Source organism: Coturnix japonica, chromosome 2 (assembly GCF_054131305.1).
Source record: "Coturnix japonica strain WE chromosome 2, WE-NBRP24, whole genome shotgun sequence".
Taxonomy (NCBI): Eukaryota; Metazoa; Chordata; class Aves; order Galliformes; family Phasianidae; genus Coturnix; species Coturnix japonica.
This window is the reverse complement of record NC_140664.1, coordinates 100,605,984-100,629,272: the sequence shown is the minus strand read 5'-3', so window position 1 is coordinate 100,629,272 and position 23,289 is coordinate 100,605,984. Positions and strand designations below refer to the sequence as shown.

The 23,289-nt window shown below is 42.7% G+C and overlaps 2 protein-coding genes across 3 annotated transcripts; one reads left to right on the top strand and one right to left on the bottom strand.

Moving 5' to 3' along the window:
* Positions 1-733: 733 nt before the first annotated feature.
* ACAD11 (acyl-CoA dehydrogenase family member 11) lies at positions 734-23,043 on the bottom strand. The gene is made up of 20 exons (XM_015854052.3): positions 22,858-23,043; positions 21,496-21,595; positions 21,127-21,252; positions 19,927-20,088; positions 19,550-19,714; positions 18,721-18,868; positions 18,072-18,193; positions 17,303-17,409; positions 17,045-17,168; positions 16,441-16,518; positions 15,923-16,061; positions 15,703-15,810; positions 14,862-14,960; positions 4,907-4,973; positions 4,009-4,094; positions 3,740-3,811; positions 3,140-3,294; positions 2,031-2,147; positions 1,635-1,744; positions 734-1,126 (listed from the first exon to the last, which is right to left on the bottom strand). The coding sequence occupies exons 1-20, from the start codon at positions 22,992-22,994 to the stop codon at positions 1,012-1,014; spliced, it is 2,337 nt and encodes a 778-aa protein (XP_015709538.1). The 5' UTR covers positions 22,995-23,043; the 3' UTR covers positions 734-1,011.
* Positions 8,656-12,848, top strand: ACKR4 (atypical chemokine receptor 4). Of its 2 annotated transcripts, XM_085538241.1 has the most exons (3): positions 8,768-8,896; positions 9,872-10,091; positions 10,892-12,848. In XM_085538241.1, exon 3 carries the CDS (start codon positions 10,899-10,901, stop codon positions 11,970-11,972), a length of 1,074 nt encoding a protein of 357 aa, XP_085394367.1. In that variant the 5' UTR covers positions 8,768-8,896; positions 9,872-10,091; positions 10,892-10,898; the 3' UTR covers positions 11,973-12,848. The 2 variants fall into 2 exon arrangements, with proteins under 2 accessions (XP_015709540.1, XP_085394367.1); XM_015854054.3 differs by lacking the exon at positions 9,872-10,091 and having other exon boundaries at positions 8,656-8,896.
* Positions 23,044-23,289: the final 246 nt, after the last annotated feature.

The window sequence follows — 23,289 nt, the reverse complement described above, 5'->3', positions numbered from 1 at the left end:
AATACTTTGCCTTTGGACTCCTCTGAGTTGAGCAGCTTTTGCTAGGACACCTTTCAGGTGGTGACTCTCAGTTTGGCTGGGTCTTCAAGATGAGACAAGTTCTGACCTTAAGTCTGACAGCTGTGTATGTTCTTTGAGCTCTCACATCAGGCAAGGATTGTTTGTTTGTGCAAAAAGACAACACTTGTAAGTAACGTGAATCATAAGTGGATTGTTAGTGAAGAACTGTGCCCTTTGGGAACTTCACAGAGGGACACAAAACAGCAGAGCTGGGGTTGAGAGCAGTGGGCAGGAACTGCCCTGTGCTGGTCAGCATTAGTCCCAGTCAAAATTCAGCCCTTCAGAGGGGAAGCTGCCACCTAAGTTCAGATACCTTTAAGAAAGAGCTGGAACTGGGAGGAGGCTTGAGGATGCGCAAGGCAGAATGCAAGGGAAGACTAAAAGGGTGCTGGTATAGAGAAAAGGGAGGAGATAACTGTGTTCAAAGTAAGGAACAGCTACAGATGATGTGCTGTGTCCCAGCCCTGAACTCCTGCACTGTGCACCCCCGAGTGCAATGTTCAGTGAAAAGGAGAGGGAGGAGGGTGAGCAAAGAGGACTGGACTGAAGCCATGTTCCGGAAAGAGGAAGAAAGGCATTTCTATGTCATCTGATCGGTAATGAGGTTTATGTTGCTTTGACTTGATGATAAAAAGCTACAGCGCTTTGGCTCAGAGCAAATAAAGCACTTAAAGCCTGTTAGAAAATAGGTTTTATTCCGTGTTATAAAGAACCCAGGCACATCCTGTTGTTTGTTCCATAGATGCCCTTACTTAAGGCACGGGATTGTAAAACAATTTTTCAATACGTGTAGTAATTAGTAAGTGCAATAATTATGAGTAAGGGTTGAGAATAATTATTGCTTCAAGCTGGAATCGAGGGTTTGTATTCATTCACTTTTAGCTTAGTCAGCATTGTACAGTGTCATCTTTTCTAAGTCCCCTGTCCATGTGAGAGGCCTTTACGCTGACATCACATTTTTGCAGTTAGTTTCTTTGATTGATCCAGTAGTTCCCACCTTGCAATCGTTGACAGATGAACTTCATCAGGCCCATCTGCCACACGTAAGGTCCGAATGTATGCAAACCTGTGCAGGGAGATCTGAATTAGGGGCAGAGTTCCAGCCCTGCTGCAAAAGCAAACCAGTCTGGCACTGGGAATTCTCAGACTTAATTCTGATGTAGTTCTTTGGAGCCTTATTAAAAGAGTCACTGGGGGAGATGTTGCAGCTGAATTATCCAGGCAGGGTTGAGAGGCATGTGCTGGAAATTCTGAAGGCTTCACCCCAACAGCAAAAGGATTAAACTGAGCTTTAGAAACAGCTTCTCTGTGCTGCTCATTAGAATTAGCTTAGTTCCCCTGACAGCTGTGTGTGTAGGTCTTTTTTGCTGTTTTGGGGGTGTGTCGTTTGGTGATTGTTGTTGTTGGGATAAAGCAAGGCCAATTTAATTCTAAAAGCCAGTTTGTGCATGTGGGCACATGGCCTATGACTTCTGGCTACTTGGGGTAAAAAAACAAACACGTACTAGAATTACACCATCGCCTTATCTTAAGAAAGAGACCTCAGCCAGCAGCAGTAAGTCTCCCTTACTCACATAGAAGCCAAAGGAAAATCCTGGGAAACTCCAGCTCCGCCACACACTTGGATTGCGCAGTCAATCACTTTAAGCACAGCTCGAGGCACAACCACTTTGGTCATGGCTATCTGTAGGTAGAGGACAACTCACTAATAACAGTTTCATAAGTGACTGTGTTTGTTTACCTAATAGTTCTACTGAAAACTGCTGTCAGGTAGCGCAGCCTCGAGGACTGGATGAGAGCCACGCTGTTCCCATTCCTGTTCAAGTCTCCAGGAGGGACAGCCATGCAAGACTATGGCAGAGCACTGAGGTGACTGAGCAATGTGCTTTCACTTCATTTCATCTCCTGAAGATGTGTGTGTATTGCGCCCCTCAGGTCCCAGCCCAGGGCTGCCAAAAAAACCAACTTACTTCTTTCCTTGCTTTTCTGTTGCCCAGCGTGTCAATCTTGCTGGCTGTTTTCAGGGTAAGCAGTCGAGCTTGTTCTATGCTAAGGCGGCACTCAGCGATCCAGTGGGCAACAACTTCCTGCAGGGACAACAACAAAAAAGGAAGAAAAAGGTGGAAAGTCATTGAATGCCTTCTGCCTGGTCAGGTTAAGGCTGCCATAGGGAAGACGCCTACATTGCTCTGTGGTGATGGTGTGTTACACAAACAGGCAAACAGCCGCAGGGCTGTGCCTGCTGCATTTGTCTTAGTGATCCAGCAGTAGCTCCTTTGAGCCAAACTAAGTATGAAATACATGCTGTTTGCTTGTAATATGCTCTTAGCAGCCCCTCCCTGCTGCTCTTAACTTATTTTCCTGGCTGGAGTGTGAATGTTGCTGCCTTGGCAGGCACAGTACTCGCTTCAGTGCAAGGTCTGGGGGCTTGGCTTATAGCAGCAAAGCTGGTCTGAACCCTTGTGCAGGTATTCAGGTGCTCCCTCCTGCTGCCAGCTCCCAGGGCTGTCACTCCCACGGGAGCAGGGTGGAGGTGATGCTCAGCCTGTCACTGCAGATGGCCAACAGCTTCCCCTCTCAGCTGGGGAGAATCTGCTCCGCTTCTGCAAGGTGTGGCCAGTGGCTTCATCAGGGTGCACGTGGTGTTCTGAGAAACGCAGGGAGCGCCTCATCCAATTCTCATTCCTGGCTCCAGTAGCGAAGGCAGGTTTGGCAATGATATGACTGGAAAATGTATGTGTAAGATTATTCCCTCTGGGTCTGCACAAGGTTTTTTTAACGGTGTGCCAGATGTAATCTCAGCTTCCTCTTTCCATTGCTTTTACTTGTTTCTTTTCAAAAGTTTCTTTCCAATGGTCATCCCAGCTGTTGGGTAAGATTGAGGAACACTTGAAATGCGATAAACCAACTTTTAACAGCTGGTGATTCCTAAAGAAAGCAGAGTGCCAACTTCTTATTCCTACTGGTAAAAGATAGCGAGGATGCTCTTGTGCAACTGCATTTCAACTCCAGATCTGAGCAAAACAAAAAGTGATGTCTGGAATAGATGTGAATCGAGACAAGGTGAAAACATGCTTACGTGGTGGTACAGTTTCTTCCCAAAAGTCTCCCTCTGTGCTGCACGCTGGCACAAGATCTCTAAGGCGGTTTCGGCTGCACCAATGGATCTCATGCAGTGATGAATGCGGCCTGGCCCGAGCCGACCTTGTGCGATCTCAAACCCCCTTCCCTCACCTGGGTGGAAAGAAAAACAAGTCAGAGGCTGAGCCCTTCATTTCTGCTTGAAGTGATCAATGGCTCAGAGCAAAGGTGTCCACAGAGCAGCAGAGCTAAAAGCAAACTTCTTTGAAGTTTATTTTGTAGAAGCGCTGTGCTTGTTTACCTACATCTATACTGACCCGTTGTTATTACTACTTACAGCACAGAGATCACCCTAAGATGGTTTCTGAGAGGGTTTGATTTACCTGATATAACCTAAATGTTAATCTCACACTGAAAAATGTATCTGTGAGAAAGTCAGGGAAGGCTCCCATTATAAGCATGTTCAACCAACTATCCCTTATCTAAGGAATCCTCCATTAAACACATCAATTTCTGGTGATTCATCCAATAAACCACTGCTTCTGTAAATCTGATTTGTTGCCGTACGTGTTAAGGAACAATTAATATTGAAACTCACCCAGTATTATATTGGAGACAGGTACTCGGACGTCATTAAAATGTACCTCAAAATGTCCTCCGTGGATCTCATCTACAGGTATAGAGAAAACAGCAGCAGGATAAAAAGGAGGATAATGTCTATGCTTAAAGAATGCAAAACAAGAGGCCTTCAATTCTTAATGCTTTCTCTATATGCATCTTATTCATACACAACATTGATCAGTATTACTGCAGCTCCCAGGATGGCTAACGTTACCAGATGTACAGTCAGTAACTCCTGTCACCCACCTATGTAGCCAAACACTGAGAGTGGTCGGATCAGCTTCACTCCTGGGGTGTCCATGGGGACAATGATCATGCTGTGCTGCCTGTATCTGTACCAAGACAGAAGGTACATGTGCTTAGTTTTTAGCCTCCTCTCTGTCCTATTCCCTTGCTTGTTCTTATTTTTTATCCTCAATTTAGCAATTGCTACATGTTGACATTGACTTCTGTGTACTGCAGCCATTCTGTCTGCATGTAGTAGTATGGCACGTGCTTGGACCACCAAATGTACCACTGGCATCTAAGGTACCCTGAATGAAAAGCTATTGCTTCTGTCCCACACAGTCCATCTCCTCCCCCAGCCTTCCTTCTTTGCTCTCTAAACATCTTTATCAGTATCATCATTTTAACTCGCCTACAGTCCAAGAAAGTAATCCTCATGTTTAAATGCCTCCAGGACATTCAAGGAGGGTTATCAGTCACACAGGACTGGAGGTGACCTCCTGAGGCCCTGAACTCCAGCTCTAGAAAGTGCAGTATCATGTCATTCTCTCCATCAACTTCTATGCAGCTTCCAGATAGCCCAGCAGATGCCACAGCTCACACAGCTGCTGGACAACCCGCCCTGGATGCTGGAAGACACAATGCTTATTTCTCAAGGGAGCCTAAACACATCCAAGAAGTTCTGATAATCGCTGGAATGTGGGCTAAAATCCAACTCAGTGATATAAATGTTTCCAGTTATACGTGCTACGAGCTGCAAGACTTCAGCAGGCCCAGCTGCACAGCATTTTACATATTGCTTATGGTTTTATAAGAGGCAGTTCTAGTGTGGCACTACTGCACCTAAAGCTTTTGCAAGCAGTGACACCTCCTGGAAACAAATTATAGGCAGCTCTTTGAACCTCCTGGGAATCCTTACCTGGATGCTGAGGAGTTCCTGGTTTTGCCCATGACAATTGCAACTTTGCAGTTTGGGTTCCCGGCACCTTAAAAAAAAGTCACAAACAAACACAAAACTAGTTTTCAATGTAAAAACTTCAGCGTATAATCAAATGCAGCTTCATATGGACAAACCTTTCCTTTCGTGCTACAAGAACAAAAGCACGCAATCTACTTCTGTGTTTATACTCTGAGTAATCAGACAGTAAGTAACAAAATCCATCTTAATCAGACAGTAACAAAATCCACCTTATTGCTTAACATGCAAAAGGGAGGCAACTTGTGGGGAGGAGAAAACCAAAAGTCAAATATCCAAACCTTCCAGGGTCCAGCTCCACCATCTTTTCTGAAGAAAAGAGAACATGAAGGAACTTGAATCTATTTACTTCTGTCTGCTTTACAGCTTAATGTGTGACACAAAAACGAACCTGAAGCTAAAACTTCTCAAAGCACCGAAGACTGGAGGAGCTGTATGGGAATGAAATGTCAGCTCCATGACAGCCATTGGGTTGTGCAAATCAGACGACTGAAGGCCACCACTGACAGCTCTGCTGTTACTTCAGCAGCTCTGGAATTCGGGTTTTGATCCCCCCTGTGCAAATGATTTTAGTTTGTTCTTCAAGAAAGATCTCATTCTAAATTGTTACCTGAAAATAATCTGGTAGCGTTTCAAGCCACCGATGAGCATCTCTGTACTGTTCTAATGTACAAGTCCTAAAAGATTTGACCATTGATTAAAGTGCCATAATTCTAAGAGACCCAATCCCCACTGTTTTTTTTTTTCCTTTACAAGTTTCCTCATAGCAAAGCCTGCTCTCATTCCTTTCAACACCTCACACACACAACAAAGGGCAAGGAGGGCAGGATTATACTCGACACACGTAACAATCAGCAGCACTTTTATCTCTATAGCAAGGGAGGTTTCAAGCTTCCCAGAGATTTAAAGATTCAACATGTGCCAACTTCAGGTGTTTTGATGCCAGAAACAAAGAAGGCTTTGTAGCTTCTCTGGCAGCAGTTCTCACCAGCTTTGGGTCTACACAGTGCAATCAGCTGGCTCTGAGATGAGCTGCTTCCTTGTGAGAAACACCCCTGCAATGGCCAGGGAGTGGGAAGGCAGATTTCCTTCATTCTACCAAACTCGGAGTGTTGGTAGTTCACCTTCCTCTTCTGCAATATGCTCTTCGTCCACTGTCCTCAAGGTGCAGTTACTTGTGGCCTATAGGCTGTCCTACACCAACGCAATGAAGTAGCTGAGTGAAAAGCTGGTGTGGGAGGGGATCAATCAACTCTGTAGAATCTCAGATAGTTGATTCCTCTGGACAAATACAAGCAGGCAGTGAGGCCTCAAGCAACACACCATGCACTTTGCAGAATACCATCATAAGAAAAGAAATGCTGCATTCATGAGTGGTATTTGACTTCCCTCACAGAACTACACATGTGGTTAAACCATGTTTATCCTGGTGTGGTTTACAACAAAGGTTATTTTCTTAAGGAGTCACGACATGAACGGTTTTGTAAACTATCTTCAAGTTACAACCCTGCTTCAAAAAGGGCAGAATTCCTCCATCCTATGTAAAAACAAACAACAAAGAAAAAAAGAAAGCAGAAGTTGAACTTAGTGAGATCGCTGAGAAGGAGATGGCTGGCAAGAAGCTCTCAAGCAGCACCAATAAGTTCCAAATGACCTTTTCATCCATCTACACACAGGAAAGGAAGGCGGCTTCCCGACCGTTCCTATTCCTCAGAGCTATTTACCCAGCTTTGAAGTCCTGGTGCAGTGCAGGTCTCTGAAAGATTGCATTGCTTTGAAAAAATGCAGACTGCTTGGATGGAATAAATCTCTCGTTTATAAATGGCATCCAAACATTCCTTATGGAATTCAAAGAAGCTGCAGGAGGATGGGGTAGGAGGCAGAGCTGCCTGTCCTTTTGGCAGCAGTTAGCAGTAGTTTTGCAAGAAACTATTCAACAAACAGGAATAAGAGAGATGTTAGGTCAGTTTTAAGTATAGTTCTGCACAACCTGTCCACAGCTTTTATATTACAGCACTGCTACATTTGGACACACCATACGTTTAAGCATCCTTTTGTATTTTTAAGCCCTTCAGACATCCTGAAGTCCTACAGTTCTCTCCATTTAACACTGCTGGACACAACTCATGTATGGGAAAGGTTATAATGGGTCCACAAGGAAGACAGATGGTGTCAGGGATCTGCAGAAAATCAGCAGAGCAGACTCGGTTCTGCACTGAGTGTGGCCACTCAGTCTCCATCCTGTGTTCACAGCCTCTGATGATGCCAATGAAAGCAGCTGCAGAACGTAGGAATGTTTCCTTCCCTCTCCTCCATCCATCTCGTATAACCCTAGGAGCTTTCCCACTTCTACCATGATAACTCTATCTTGATGGAGACAATATTAAGACAAAAATAATTCCAGAGAACTGAGAGATTCACTTATTTTAAAGCCAGGCCTCTTAAGTAATGACACGAGTTGCAAGAAGCAGACATGCTGGAAGCAACCCAAATGTCCTTATCTATGGCTGCAGGGAACACCAGGAAAGTGCTGCGACAGCTCGAGATGGAAACCACAGAACTATGCACAAATATCACAGTATTCCAGCTTTAGCTTTTAAATCCTCTCCCAAACTATTTTTCTTTCTTGCTGTGAAAGCAAATGAAGCCATAAAAACCTGCCTGTCCCATTCTGCGCTGACCACTGTGAAGAACTTTTCCTTTCCCGTGTTCCAAAATACTCAAAACACAGAGTAATGTCTGATTCAGCCACAGCAAGTGGGTCCATTGAGCCAGCATAGCAAAAAGCAAAACCTGACTTCTGGTCTGCTTAACATCTCTCCCTGTGGTTTGACATCAACACTGCACTTACCGAAACTCACAAGGATACAGGAAAATCCAAATACAATAATTACTCTTAGCGAAACTCGCAAGGAAAATCCAAATACAATACTCTGGAAGACCACAAGGGACTCCTGACACTCTACACAAGAGAAATCTCGCATAAGAAACCAAATTGAGCTGTACAGATCATGGAAATCTAAGCAAGATCCAGCCTTGTTCTGGAGTTCTTAGTCCACGTAAGCCCACACTTGAGTGCAAAAGCATTAATGTCTGCATGTGAAGCTCTGAACCTCTCCATCCTTCCTTTCCTGTAAAACTATCACTGCTTTATAACACAGGCAATACATCGAAAGCAGAAGAAACAATGCCTCAGAGGAAACAGCATTGTTTATTTTCCTTCCGCAACACCTGCCTTGCTTACAGTTCCTATAAAAACCATTATCAAATGGTGACTTGATTATGAGCCTGACTGGCAACATCCAAGGCCCTGAGAACTCTCCCACAGGGTGCAGGACTATCTGCTCGTACACTTGTTGACGCCTTATCATTTCTTCCACACCTTTCAGCTATTGTATTCCTAGTTTTGACCCACAGCACAACATGGAATGAGAAAACTCTTCTGTCTCACAAAAAGCAGACATATTTTTGTTGGTACTGAAACAGCATATAAGACTCTTAAATCCTTCTATAGGCAGCCAGCAAAGTGCAGTACTGCTCTGATGAAATGATACGGTGACTCAAATCTCTCCTCTTTCCTCTCCTCTTCACGTTTGAAATGTGTAATTTGTTAAAAGCCTCTTGATTACACGAAGCATATCTGGACAACGTTGAGAGAGAGGAAAAGAGCCTTGACGTTCCAAAGAACACCACACTCGGGGCTGAATGGGAAGGCAAATAGGAAACGTGAGAGTTCAGTACAAAAGGTTCCAAGGAAAACAGGATTTGTTGTTGATATATTTTTTTTTAACTGGCAGTCAAAACGAAAGTGCAACCGCCTTCCAGATGAGGGTGTGGTGCTTGATGACAAAATGTAATGCGTCCGACTAACACAGACCACTTCACTGAAGCACATCTCAGTTACAGCATCTCCTACCAGCCTGCTGACAAAAGGTTAGTTCTGCTTTATTTCTCACTGCTCTGTACGCTAAGTGTGATATGCTTACAAGTAGAAAAGTCAGGCTTTACTCTTACTTTGGTTGGCTTTACAGGGAGATGTCGTTTCCAATGGTAAAATTCAGTTCTTTTGGTCAGACAGGTTACTGCTCAATGCATTAAGGAAAAGCAGCTGTTTAAACTGGGAGTATTAACTTCATTCAACATGTACTCGTACAGTCCCACATTGACTTTAAACAGACAGAAACACTGAATCTGTATCTAAATGGAAGGTTAGAACAATACCGCAGGAAACAGTACAGTGTCTGTTAAGAAACCTGTATCTCCTAGAATAATAAAACAATAATAATAAATAATAAAAAAAAATACTCGACAAAGCAGCTGAAGTTCTGAGCTGCTTGGGTACCTGTGGGCAGTTTTGTACACAGTAACACTGCTTGTACATGAGAATATTCTTTTCTGTACACGACATCCTGAGGCATCTCCAGCTGTAAGATCCAGCAGACCCACACTGCTTTGATTCTATAGGATCAGAGCACTGCATGGGACGGAGGCCAAGCCTGTTCCACTGCCGTTCAGCAGCTCCACAGGCCAGCAGTGCTTCACGTAATGTGCATGCACGTGTGCCTGAGAAACAACACAAGTACGAATGACAAATATGAATAGGTTTGCTAGTCAAAACATGACTTGATTTTTAACAGAGGAATATCAACAGCTGAACGCTACATATCTCTTTCCATCACAAACTCGTCAGCCAAAATCGTGTCAGGCAGCAGAGCAAGCTCCCTGTCACAGCCAAAGTGCTTTGTGATACCCAGACTTCTCAAAGTTTACACCAAAATGTTTATCGTTTTGCTTTCGAGACAAATCTGCCTTGTGATTCAATTTGATTAAGTGCTCCCAGATGGGTTCTGCAGTAACAGTTTAGATTACAGCCCAATCTTTTCAATTAAGGTTTTATTTTTCTTCTAGCCTTGACTAAGAGGATTAAACTTGCCCTGTAGTCATCTACTAAAAAAAGAGACATTCACAGCCGATGTCTGAATCTCTCCTCAAAGTACTACAAAGCTGCAAAGGATCACCCCTGCTGGGAAATCCTGCTAACACACACTGTCAGGCACAGAACAGATAACCCTTGCCAAAGAAACAGAGCTACATGACTTCCCATTCCGCATGCTTCAGTTGGGCAGTGGTAAATGGCGAATTACAAGTCTTAAATTGGGAGTAATCATTGTTTAAAGTTTAATGGAGAGTGTTTTGAAATGCTAGGAAATAAATAATAAAAAATCTAACAAAGTCACTAAGAGTGAAAGCCAAACCAATTAACCAATTGTTAACTGCCATCTGAAACAGTTTATAAGGTGTATACAGCCGATTCACTGAATATATATAACCATATATAACTCATAGCATCATAGAATGGCTTGGCTTGAAAAGGACCGCAATGATCATCTGGTTTCAACCCCCCTTCTATGTGCAGGGTCACCAACCCTGTCACCAACTGCACCATGCTGCAGTACTGTAGTTTACAACTGAAAGTTCAGCTGATCACTCAGTGAACACAGCCACTAGAGAAGAAAATTCTTTAGGACGTGACTTGCTGAAGACCGAAGATGAGAACATTTAAACTTCGGTCTTAAACAGGCAGTGAGGACACAGCCCGAGTGTTTACAGAACTAATTCATCATGAGCTTAAAAAAACAGTCAAGGCTGAGAACTGTTTGGGTACTTGCGGGCAGTTTTGTATGTGGTAAGATTCCTTTGGGTGCATACCACCATGAGCTGTCTCCGGCACTAAGATTCAGGATACCCACATCACTTTGATTCTGCAGGAACAGACTAAACTCAGTCTGTTCCACAGTCATTCACGAACTGACTCCATGGGACAGCTGTGTTTTCCATTCCAAGTTTTAAAACTTGAAACCTGTATTATTTCTTTGATGTCTTTCCAACCCCACACTCCCCCCTTTTTCTTTTTTATTTGACTTTCAGCTTTGCCATGGGCTGGGAGGTGAACAACTCAACTGATTACTGGATTGAGGACGATGAGCATTATCCCAGCTCTAACATAGATTACAACACATACGAGTTTCTCTGTGAAAAAGAAGATGTGAGAAAATTCATGAAAGTATTCCTCCCTGTGTTCTATGCGTTGACTTTCACTGTTGGAGTTGCTGGAAATTCGTTAGTGGTTGCAATTTACGCCTACTGCAAGAAACCAAAGACCAAGACAGATGTGTACATCATGCACCTGGCCATTGCTGATTTGCTCTTGCTCTTCACGCTCCCCTTTTGGGCTGCAAATGCAGTGCAGGGATGGGAACTTGGAAATTCAATGTGCAAGCTCACTTCTTCTCTTTACACCATGAATTTCAGCTCTAGCATGCTGTTCCTGGCCTGTATCAGTGTGGATAGATACAGGGCTACCTCTGAGTCCCAGCATCACAGAAGAGCTGGAAAACACTGCAGCGTTACCTGCATCTGTGTCTGGCTGTCTGCCATACTGCTCAGCATCCCTGAACTGATATTTACCCAAGTCATGACACACAATAATAGGAATGAATGCCTACCTATATTTCCAGCAAACATGGAAACACTTTTAAAAGCAACCATTCAGATCCTAGAAGTTATCCTGGAGTTTCTTCTTCCTTTCCTAGTAATGATGACCTGCTATTCAGTTACTGCTCGGGCAATCTTTAGATCTGCAAACGCTAAAAAATCTAGACCCTTCATGGTTCTGTTGGCAGTAGTGGCTGCCTTTATAATTACCCAGCTACCTTACAACATAGTTAAGTTCTGGCGAGCCATAGATAGCATCTACCTACTGATTACTGACTGTGAGGCGAGTAAAACCATAGACATTGCGCTCCAGGTCACCAAGAGCATAGCTCTGTTTCACACCTGCCTGAACCCAATTCTGTATGCCTTCCTGGGGGCTTCTTTTAAAATGCATGTTATGAAAATAGCAAAACATTATGGGTACTGGAGAAGACAACAACAGCATGAAGGGCCTGAAGAAATCTCTATGAATTCTGAAGTCCGTACTGAAGAAACGATTAGCTTCACTATATAGACTGTTGTTTGTATTATCTTAATCAAAATAGGGATTACTTACTAACTTGGGGGGTATTATTCCAACAGCTGTTTCTCTGCAAGTCGTCTTGCAGATGAACTTAAAAACCTGCAGAGAAGCCAAGACACTACACAGTGGAGCTCAAAAATGGAACACAGTCAAAATCAAGCACAAGGCAAAGAAAATATACTGGAAGTGCTGGAAACAATTAAGGTATTTTTTAAAAAAACAACAAAAGAAAACCATAAAATCACAGCAACAGGATATTAAATTGCTGTGTAATGGAAAATCAGCACACATCTAAACAACCGATTTAAAAGAGAAAAGGAAACCATCAGCAATAAAATGACAGCACAGGAACCTCTGCACCAAAATTCAGTAATCTTGTGTTTCTCCAACTATTCTGGAAAACTTCACAGCATTTGACTAATTCTCGCTCCAGAGACGCAGTTGCAGCTTAAAATGAGGTATCAGTTCACAACTGAGAACCGAGAGAAGGAAAAAAAGCCATTTTCTATGTGTAAGCACATATGTAGAACAACAAGAACAACCCCCACAAGAAACACAAACTCCTGCTCTGTAACTACCAAAAATGATCCTTCATGTCTCCATTTTCTGCTCGCCCTAAACTTCAATAAGCCCAATGGCCAATGAGAGGCACATTCCAGATCTCTGTAAACATAAGATCAAACATGAATGTCAGAGTAATGCTATCAAAGCATGAGCAGAAATGCAAGAAACACTTTTTAAAGTTAAACTTCAGATACAGGGCCTGGAATTTTTGGTGGGAATTTGTAAAATGATGAGATACAGAGGCAACTATAGCCTACTAGAATATGCAAAGATACAATAAAATATACAAGTATTCAAAGTGAACTGACTTTTCATCTTTTATATACTTATCTTTGCTTGGTTTTGTAGGTACTGGCATCCCTTGCATAGGGTTTAATCAATCAAAGGATAAAAGACTTGAAGTGTGAATGAGAGGGATTCTGACTCCACAGAAACTCATGATTGGTGGGTCTCTATAGGTTTTCCATTGAGAGGTACCAAAAGCTGTCTGCTAACACAGAGATGGTGGGGATGCCAAGAAAAATAAACAACTGCAGTTTTCCCACTTATCTCTAGAAGGATTTAAAAAACATTGACAAATCAGCTTTCTAAACACACCATAAAAAGTGTTATTTATAGCATATTGTCCAAGCCTTCAACCATCCTGCAGGCTCTAATAAAGAGCTTATAAAAGACAACAAGAATCTCTCATTTTCAGACAATGTTTCTAATTACACAATTGTGGACTGAATGAGTAAGTTCTGCAACGACAGACAACAACCAACTGTAGCATAAGCAAAACACAAGCTGTTTCTCTCTGTTGAGATGACAAAAGCCTTTAGAACTTCTGTCCAGTATTTTGAGGAATAGAGGAGCAATTAACACACGGCCTACGCATACATCATCAATCTGATATGTTTAAACCAGAATAGATTTACTGTAAATGTGCAAAGCATGCATACAAAGCTTAGTAATAATCTCCAGTCCTTCCATGATGCAAGGGACTTCCTGTATGAGTGAGTTCTATTTGTCTTCTCACATACAGAGTGATTGCACCTGGAGTGATGTTCTGACTGGGCTGTCAGGCTCCTGCAATTCCCAAACATCCAAGGTCCCCATGTTCACCCGGACTTCAGAGAAATAAACTAGATCACCCACTCCCAACCCCCTGCTATAAGCAGGGACACCTCCCATTAGACCAGGTTGCTCAGAGCCCCATTCAGCCTTGCCTTGGATGCTTCCAGGGAGGAGGCATCCAAAACCTCACTGAGCAACCTGTTCCAGTGTCTCACCATCCACACAGTGAAGAGTTTCTGCCTAGTTTCTAGTCTAAACCTACTTCCTTCCAGTTTAAAGCCATTTCCCCTCATCCTGTCACTACATGCCCTTATAAGTTCCTCCCCAGCTTATGACACACGTAACCCAAGCCATTCTGTGATTCTATGAACTGATTTTATGAATTATATACTTTGTGCATCACCCCTGAAAGAACTTTCCCATTACTTCCTCAGGAACTGCAATTCACTGTTGGGACACACTGTCCCAGAACAAGGGTAGCAGCTAGCAGTTAAGTGATGCTCTCAGGTTGAGACCGGAGACACCATGCCCCCCTCTGCCTCCAGATGTGCACTGCTAGGAAAGAGAACGAGCTCTATCTTCTGGTGAGTCTCAGTATTGCACAAGTCTGTCTGCACAGAGAGCTGGCCCACACAAAGGTACTTGAAACATTCAAGTTTCACTCTGGTCAGCAACTCAGTTTATTCGGTTAGCTTCCAAACTCCCAGCGAATTATGATTTTTCAGAATAGGTCACTTATGCTTTGGTAAACAAACATATAAAAAACAGTACTCCAAAGTTAGGGATATTCAGCACTTAATAGTTCAACTGACTGATTTTTCTGGGAAGTTTCTTATTAGAAAAGAAAAATCATCTCTAGGAAGCAGAGCATCAGTGTCCCAAACTAGATTAATAATAAGCCAGAGTTCACTGGAATGCCACAATACACTCAAATTTCAAACACAAGCTGCCAAAGACTGCTTCATAAAAACAAAGTTTTAAGACCACGACCACAAACATGTAAGTTACGTGAGGGAACGAGGTATACTCTGAAGAACAACACCAGAAATTCATTCTGTGAACTAAATTTAGAGGTTCTACAATGAACCCAAACCCACAAATTCTGCTTTTTCTGTTGTTTTACCTTCGATGGCTTTTACTCAAGAAATTTTCCAGTTCATAAATGGAAGACGAACTTTTCAGGTTTCGTATTTATTTATTCCAACTCTCAGGAAGAATTTTAGACTTAGTCACTCCCCTATGCAGTGTTTCTGTACTTACCACTGCTCCACCATTTCTTGCCATTAATCACGTAACTGTTTCCATCTCGCTCGATGCTGCACTGCATATTGGTGGCATCACTCGAAGCCACATCAGGCTCTGTGTTAAAGAAAAAAACAGCACACACAGCACTATATTAAAAATACAAGCTGTAGTACCACCACCACAAATACACTGATCAAGATATACTCCAAAAACAGTGTCACTGTTCAGCTCACAGCAGAAAAAGTTGTTTTCAGTACCTCACTCTGCTGTGGTCAATGACTTTCTATTTCCTGATGACATACCATTCACAGCCAACTTGAACCTGATGGTTCTTGAACTCAGACTCCCCTTTATACTAAACGGCCCTCTTTTTCTGATGTTTTTAAATCCTTTCTCTCCCCCAATCTACTTGTAGGTAACAGTCATCTCTCTCAGCCTTTGTTCTATTCTATGATTTAGCAGAGGGTTGTTAGAGTTAGGGTACTATGGTTAGGCTGCGGTTGGACTTGATGATCTTCAAGGTCTTTTCCAAACTGGGTAATTCTATGATTCTACAAAGGAGAGGCAGAACTTTGTGCTCACACCGTAGAGATGACTTAATATGCAAACACATTCACAGATATTGTGGAAATTCCAGTATTAATTCTCAGAATCATAGAACGGTTGTGTTGGAAAGGACCTCAAAGGTGATCTCATTTCAGCCCCTCCACTGCAGGCAGGGTTGCCAACCACTAAGTCAGGCATTAGATCAAGTTGCATTCTCTAATACATAACAACTTATGGTTTTATACTTTTTGCATGTCATTGTAAGATTTCTTTCACTTACTTCTCATTTTCTTCTGAAATAAAAACTTACCTGTCATGCAGAAACAAGAACTAATCTTCCCTTCTAGAAGGGGCTCCAGCCACTCTTTCTTTTGCTCTTCAGTCCCATACATGTGCAGGACCTCCATGTTTCCAGTGTCTGTGAGAAACGAGTGGTTACATTTATTTCTTGACGCACAAATGGTAAGGCATTAGATGCCCAATGTTCTTAATGCTCTCAGTGCCATAGTTAAGGCACAGTGTTTGCTAACCAGGTGCCTGACAGTTGAAAACCTCAGGAGCAAAGAAGCGCTTCCCTGTTTCCTCAGCTATTAGCGCATAGTCGAGCTGGCTGAGACCGCTGACTGCTGGGAGAAAAAGATTCCACAGACCTTCTGCTTTGGCCATTTCCTGTTCAGAGAATCAGCAGGGAAAAACATTAGCAATACATCTTTCAAACAGCAATGAAATTGACTTGCAGATCATTTCCTTCCTTCCTATGTCTTACACGCTGTCCAATACATCTGATGGCTTTCCTCAGCGGCTATTTTCAACAGGTACAATTTCGAGTTAAAGTTCAGATGTCCACCTCAAGAACTCACATCTGCTTTTCTCCTCTCTTGTTTGTGTCTCACAACTCCTTTGCACACTTTCTTCTTTTCCTTTCACTTCCTTACTGTTTGTTTCCACACAGATGGGCTAACTTCTCCAATAGCACACACCATTTCTTATGGTCAGTGCCTGGTTCTTTTACTGCTAGTAGTGCTCAATAATATTAACCATCCCATACCTTCAGCCTCTCAAGCACTGGTGGCTTCTTCCATCTCTCCTCAGTATTTCCATGTTTAGCATAGTATTCTGCTATTTCCTAAGAGAAATGACAATAAACACAACTGCTGACCAATGTCAACAGTACTACATGAGAGGAATGAACTCAAAATCAAAACCACAAATAAAAGCTCAAAGTGCTGACACCTAAGCATTAGGTTTCCCATATATTCAGATATAAAAACTCATCTTTTTTTCTTTTTTAAAATAAATTGGAAATAGCATGCTTGTTTTCTGTCAGCTGTTTAGCAGATTATCAAAACAGTCATTCCACGTACCAATGTTTAGTTACTAAATAAAACTACGTATTAGAAATCCTAGTACTTTCCCCAGTATGTTCTAGTAATGTACAGCACTCTTTCAGAAGTGCCCTAGGACCTGCTTTAGGATGAATAAATTATCATCTAACAAATGCAGAATTTACAAGTCCCAACTCACGTTTCCTGTTACCGTATGAGATCAAATATTGTCTGTGAGCTCTCTAAATAAAAGGAGCACAGCACCTCCATGTCTGCACAATGCATTAGCACATCTGCATGAGAATGAAAGACTTTGGGGACTTTTACCTTCTCAGCTGGATATACATGCTGCTTCATGAACTGCTTTACCTTCAGCAGCATTTCTTGGCCTTTCCTACTTTGATAGAACAGCTCTCCAGATGTATTGTGTTGCATGTTGCTGAAAGACAATCTAAAGAACATCCAATGCAATAAGTAAGACCAGGTTTTCTCTCACAATGATATAAGCTGCCTTATAGAGACATTTAAATAAGTGAAGCTGTAAGTCTTGCCTCGCCTCTGATCAGTACTTTAAACCGGTGTTACCTTTTTGAGAGCTCTAAGCCTTTTTCTGCCAAAGGCTTCACCATCTTAGCAAATTCATGGCTATTCTCTGCAGAAGCATTTCCAATGAGATATCGAGCATATACACCCTACAACCAAAAAGAAAGGCATAGATGGTATAACTGTGTACTTAAAAATGTCTCTTTCAGATTGGTGGTTTCTTCAACTATGAACTTACACTTAAAAGTAAGTTAAGATGTTCTTAACTGGGGGGAAGAAATAGAACTCAGATGGATTTTACTGGGATATGTTGATGCTGCTTTGGGTATATTTCTGATATAAATGACAGGAGTAAGAGAGAGTTGGACAAGAACAAAAAACCAAACCAACAGAAGACAAAAGAGCCATTAAAAACCCTGAAGTGTACCTGTATTGGATACTACATGCAAGTCCACTCTGTCCCTTCAGCCAATGCATTATTACTCACAACTACATTACCTACATGCATATACAGTCTTACTCGAAATTACTAACAGCTGGTTTACACCTTTAGTAGCCTTATCCTTAGGCTGCAGCTACAAAATACATTCCTGCCCTACAATGGCTGAATATCTCATGTTACATACTTCAAGCAGCAAGAATTCTGTCCTAGAGTACACAGTCTCAAGCATCTAAAAGACACTGCTTCTAAAGGGACAAACTGAAATACCTTTCCCATTATCACACAACAGTACTTCATCATTAGAAAAATATTACCAACCTACATATACTCATAATAAAAATGTGATATTTCAGAAGTAGTGAGTATTACCTGGGATATCCCTGCCAGTTTAAAATATGACAAAGCAAGAAAAAAATTCAGGTTGGGGATTGTAGTGCTGATACCCCGGCAGCGGCAGTAAACAGAAATCAGTTCTTCAAATGAGGGATTTTCTACAAAAAACAACAACAAAAAACACCAACAGAATATTTTAGAATGCTCAGCCTCCACCAGGATTTACCTCATTCTTCAAATACTTGAGTCATTTTGTTAGTACAGCAAAAAATGTAATATATCATTCCTCATGTGCTCAGATATGGAAAGGAAACAGGTGTTGCAAGAATTCCACATAAACTCCCCCCAGTTCCACTTCAGTCAGGAAATCCATTGCACCACAATTTTATCTTGTGTTTATGTGAACATCACCCATTCCTATTTAAATTTGAGCTTACCCCCATTATCTCTAAGAAACGTTCCAAATAACCTTTTGTAGAATTAATGTACTAATGTACACAGATGCTACCTTAAAACTATCAGCCCATCTCCCAACACATCTCCTACAATGAAGAAAACTACAGAAAAGCTCTTTTCCAATAGCAAAATGATGTACGTGTTAATTTTACTGTTGTTTGTAAAAGTAATCTACCAAATAGAAATCAACCATAGAATTCAGTTTGACTAAACGATGATAACTTCATACCTATGGGGCCTTTGAAATTGAAGACAGATCCTTGACCAAAGACGTTCAGGGATGTAGGCCAGAAGTAGAACTGAGTAGCGTATGCTAAATCTGCTAAAGGATGACCAGTGGTTGAAAGTTCCCAGTCCAGCACTGCCAAAACACGAGCCTTAAATAAGAATAAAAAACTCAAGTGAATTCTAAGAATGAAGGATCTGCACACGGACAACAGACTTAATATCCAGGAGCTTAATTAATTGCTTTGAAGTTAAAAAAACATGCACTGTAGCTGTCTACAGCAAAAGTAGTTTCATTTTAAAGTAAGCAGAAAAGTAAGCAGAAGTATATTACTGCAACTATTTTGCTGATAAGGAAAATACAGGTGCTTTTGCTCCTGATCATAACCAAACATCAAAAAACAGACCCTATACTGAAAGTACAGTGACACAGAGGAACCACAATTCCTTGGGAATGCTCTGTAACACGTACAAGGAAATAACAAACTCAAAGAACGGCTTGAGATGGAAGGGATCTCAAGGATCACGAAGCTCCAACCCCCTGCCGTATACAGGGCTACCAACCTCCATATCTAATACTAGACCAGGCTGCCCAGGGCACCATCCAGCCTGCTCTTAAACACTTCCAGGGACGGGGCACCCACCACATCTCTGGGCAGCCTGTTCCAGGACCTCACCACTCTCTCTATAAAGAGCTTCCCCCTGATATCCAACCTAAATCTTCCCTCCCTCAACTTAATACATTTTCTCCTTGTCCTGCCATTATCTACCCCTGTAAAGAGGCAATAATGGAGAACTACAAAGTACAAAATGTACAGATGCATTTGAAATACCTCTGTTGGGTGAAAAATGATGTTATCTATTCTAAAGTCCCCATGAATTAGGGCTTCTTCATCATCATCAAGTGGCACGTTGTTTGCTAACCACTCGGCTAGCTCGTTCATGGCAGGAATATCTGTATGAGCAGCTGCATCATACTGTCTTTTCCAAGTTGACACCTGAAAAAATACAAGCACTTTAACAGCGCTATAGAATCTACTTGGAACATGGCAGTAACTTTATACCGTGCACTCATACTTAACTAAATGAAGGTGCTGAATTGTTAAAATACGACGGTTACTTTTACAAGTCATCTAAGATGAATAAATCAGCTTGCAAATGAAATCATTAAAGACCTGACGAAACAAGATAATTTTTCCAAGAGCTATACCTGTCTTCTGCAGTATCCTGGTCCTCTGCCATATCCTTGGAGACCCAATGACCGCAAGTCAAACGAGTGCATCTGAGCCAAAGTTTCTATCATTGCGAGATACAAAGCAGAACGCTCTGCTGGGCCCACTTCAGGCAGCGAGGCGTCTCGAAAGATGCGACCCTAGAAACATGGGAAATCAGATACTTAGTAGGATATAGGCATAGACAAAGAGATGCAAAGTTAGTTGTTTCAGCAGCTAAACAAATGCAGTGAACCAATATTAATTATATAATAAAAATTCTTTCCTCATTTAATACATTTACATAATTCTCTTTGTTTAATATATTAAACGCACCGATCTCACAGCCCATGATCTTCCCACTTTCCTTTCTTTTCTTGCATGTGCTCTTGTTTTATACAATTAGAAATGTTTTGAATGCTCTTCCTGAGATCCCCAATTTCAGACTATAAATACATATCCCAGAACACTCAAGAGCCAACTGGATATTTTCACAGCTGTATTTCTCAAGGCTTTAGCTCTCCATAGTCTGAATTTCACAAAGCCCTGCGCTACGTGTTGGCACACATCACCACTTGTCGAACAAGCACAGCCACGTAGAGGAGGACATGATGAAAGAGGCCTAAACTCAAATCTTCCTCCCACAGGAATAAAAACACAGTAGACTTAGAATCAACCAAGTCCAACAGAAACAGTATCAACTCCACCATAGCATGCTTAGAGTGATGGATGGGCACAGCTATGCTGTCCTTTCTCAAAGTAGTATTTGAGATGAAACCCTGCTTGCTTTTATAGAAAAACATGGCTGTACATAGATTACTGTTTTCAGTAACAAATGGGTTCCATTTCTTCCAAGAATCCAGAATAATTTTGGAGCCTGTTATGGCTCAGTTATGAGCACCCTTTGCACTGTAGCAATATGAAGACATTTCACAACATCCTTCTGATAACACAAAAGAGGTTAAATAACGAGCTGTATGTTTTGGCAGAGCTGGAAATAAGCTCTGGAGAACCTGAAATCGGTAAGAACCTCTGACAGTTAATATTTCTTAGAAATATGACTGGAATATTTATTTGCCTTGGTACACACTCTATTACGTTCTAGACTCTATTAAGTTCAGACTCTATTAAGTTCTAGACAGCTTAAAAACTGCTTGGACCAGGGAGAAGAAAGAAATCTCTCAGATTGGCTGACGAACCTTCACATGCTGCATCACGTAAAATTCTGTTCCAATGACAGAAACGTCACTGCAGTACAACAGGGGCTTGGGGACTGGAAATCCAGCTGAAAATAAAGCTTTCTGCACATGATATTCTCTGTCAACCTGAAGAAGACATAGAAAATACGGTTCAGTGAAAAGCTCCTAAACACAAATCATTATCCTACTACAGTTAATGTCAATCTATCCTTTTTAATGTTTAATCAAGTGTACAGCATAGAAAACTGCAAGTGATTCAAGTAATTGACTGCACTTTTAAACACCTTCAACTAAAAGAGGCTGGTACAAGAAGAACAGAGTCCACCAGCAATACAAAGTGTTTGGAGCTTGCTGAGGAATGGTACCTACCTTGTGGGCTTTAGGTAACAGGGGGCCGTGGGGTTTCTTCCTGAGCACATAGGCCTGCCCACCCTTCTGAAGGTAAAAGGTTGGATTTGACTGTCCCGAGCTACAAAGAGAAAGATTGTAATTACTTACTATGTAGATAGAAATTGGCAAACTCTTAATGGAAATGGTGCCGAGTTCACTGTGACAAGGCCTGAACAAAGTGGCAAGACAGAGAAAAGGGCTTTTCCCTGAAGTTTTGTTTCAAATATAGTCTTATAAAGATGCGAGTGATAGCCTACAAAATCAGGAGTCAGATGGCCATCGATTCGCATACATAAGCTATTCTATAGCAACTGTTATGTTGTAAAGAATAAATGTTGTGGTGACAAAGAATCCTAAATATTACATGCTTCTCCACATACCTATATAAGAGAAGAACTTAAACCCATCGTGACACACCGCCTGCCATATCCCAATCAAGCTCATTGATTGCTACCTTCCTCAAGGGCCTGAGCTCACCTACATGCCACACTCTCCTCATTCTTTATCATTTTTAAGACCTATTCTTAGTCCAGTCAAAGACAGCAGAAATACTGGAAAATCAAAAATCAAGCAGCCGTTTGCCTTCATGCTCCTGAGGACAATTCCCTCCCTCTGAAGAGGGACTTTTTATAAGGGTGTGTAGCAACAGGACAAGAGGAAACGGCTTTAAACTGGAGGAGGGTAGATTTAGACTAGATATGAGGAAGACATTCTTTACTGTGACTTCTGTCAGCTGCTCTCACAAGGAAGCTCATATGAAAACTAGGGCTAAAGTGGAATTTCATAGACGTTTTACACCTGCATCAGAAGACAATGAAAAACTGCCCACTGTTTCTTAGAAATAGGTGCAGATATCCTTAAGAATATGAGCTCGGATTGAGTTTTGGAGCCCACAGAGTGACACTCACTGCTTCAACCCACCGCTCTCAGCACAGCGTTAAGCTTTTGCCCAGCTGGCTATAAGCACAGGGCTTTACAATCGATTTATTATGCTTCTAATTCGCTCCTGAAAGTTTTTATTTGCTGATCACTTAAAAAGCAGGTGAAGAACAACACGACAACAGTCATACTCCGCACCGCACAGGGGTCAGACGCGTTCCCTGAACTCGGAGGAAAGTCCACTAACACCACAGGCTGTGGCTGCTGCTCCATCTGGGTGAAAGGCCCCGCAGCAAACTCGGCCTTCCCGAATTGAACTACTGGGGCGGCAGGGAGGCCGCCCGTCGGGAACCACCACAGCCGCACAACGCGGGCTCCGAGCCGCCCTCCACACACCTCAACCGGGCACCGCGGGTCGGCGCACCTCACAGCCGCCAGGGGTCAGCGATCGGCCCCCCTCACCTGTACTGCCTGACGGACAGAGCTCCCGCGGGCTGCTGTGGGAAGCCGGGCAGGCAGCGGCACAGATACCGCTCCAGGCTGCCCTGATCGAAGCGGTGCTGCCGCCTCACGTCGCTGGTGCCCGGCTCCACAGCCATCTCTGCGCTGTAACACCGCACAGCCGCCTAATGTAGCGCTACGCCCTCTATGGAGCCGCCCACACCGCAGCGATACGCTCCTTGCGCAGCGGCCACGCACGCACCCACGGGGGCGCTACGCTTCTTGCGGATCTGTCCCCACAGGTGATACGCTATCTGCGCAACCGCCCCGCGCCCGCCCATCGGGACGCTGAGCTCCTCACAGGGCCGCCCCTTCCGGCGTTGCTGCGGTGACAGGAGACCGCACGGTCCATCAATAAAAGCGGCCTTCCGTCCAGTGCCTCTCGGTGCCGGC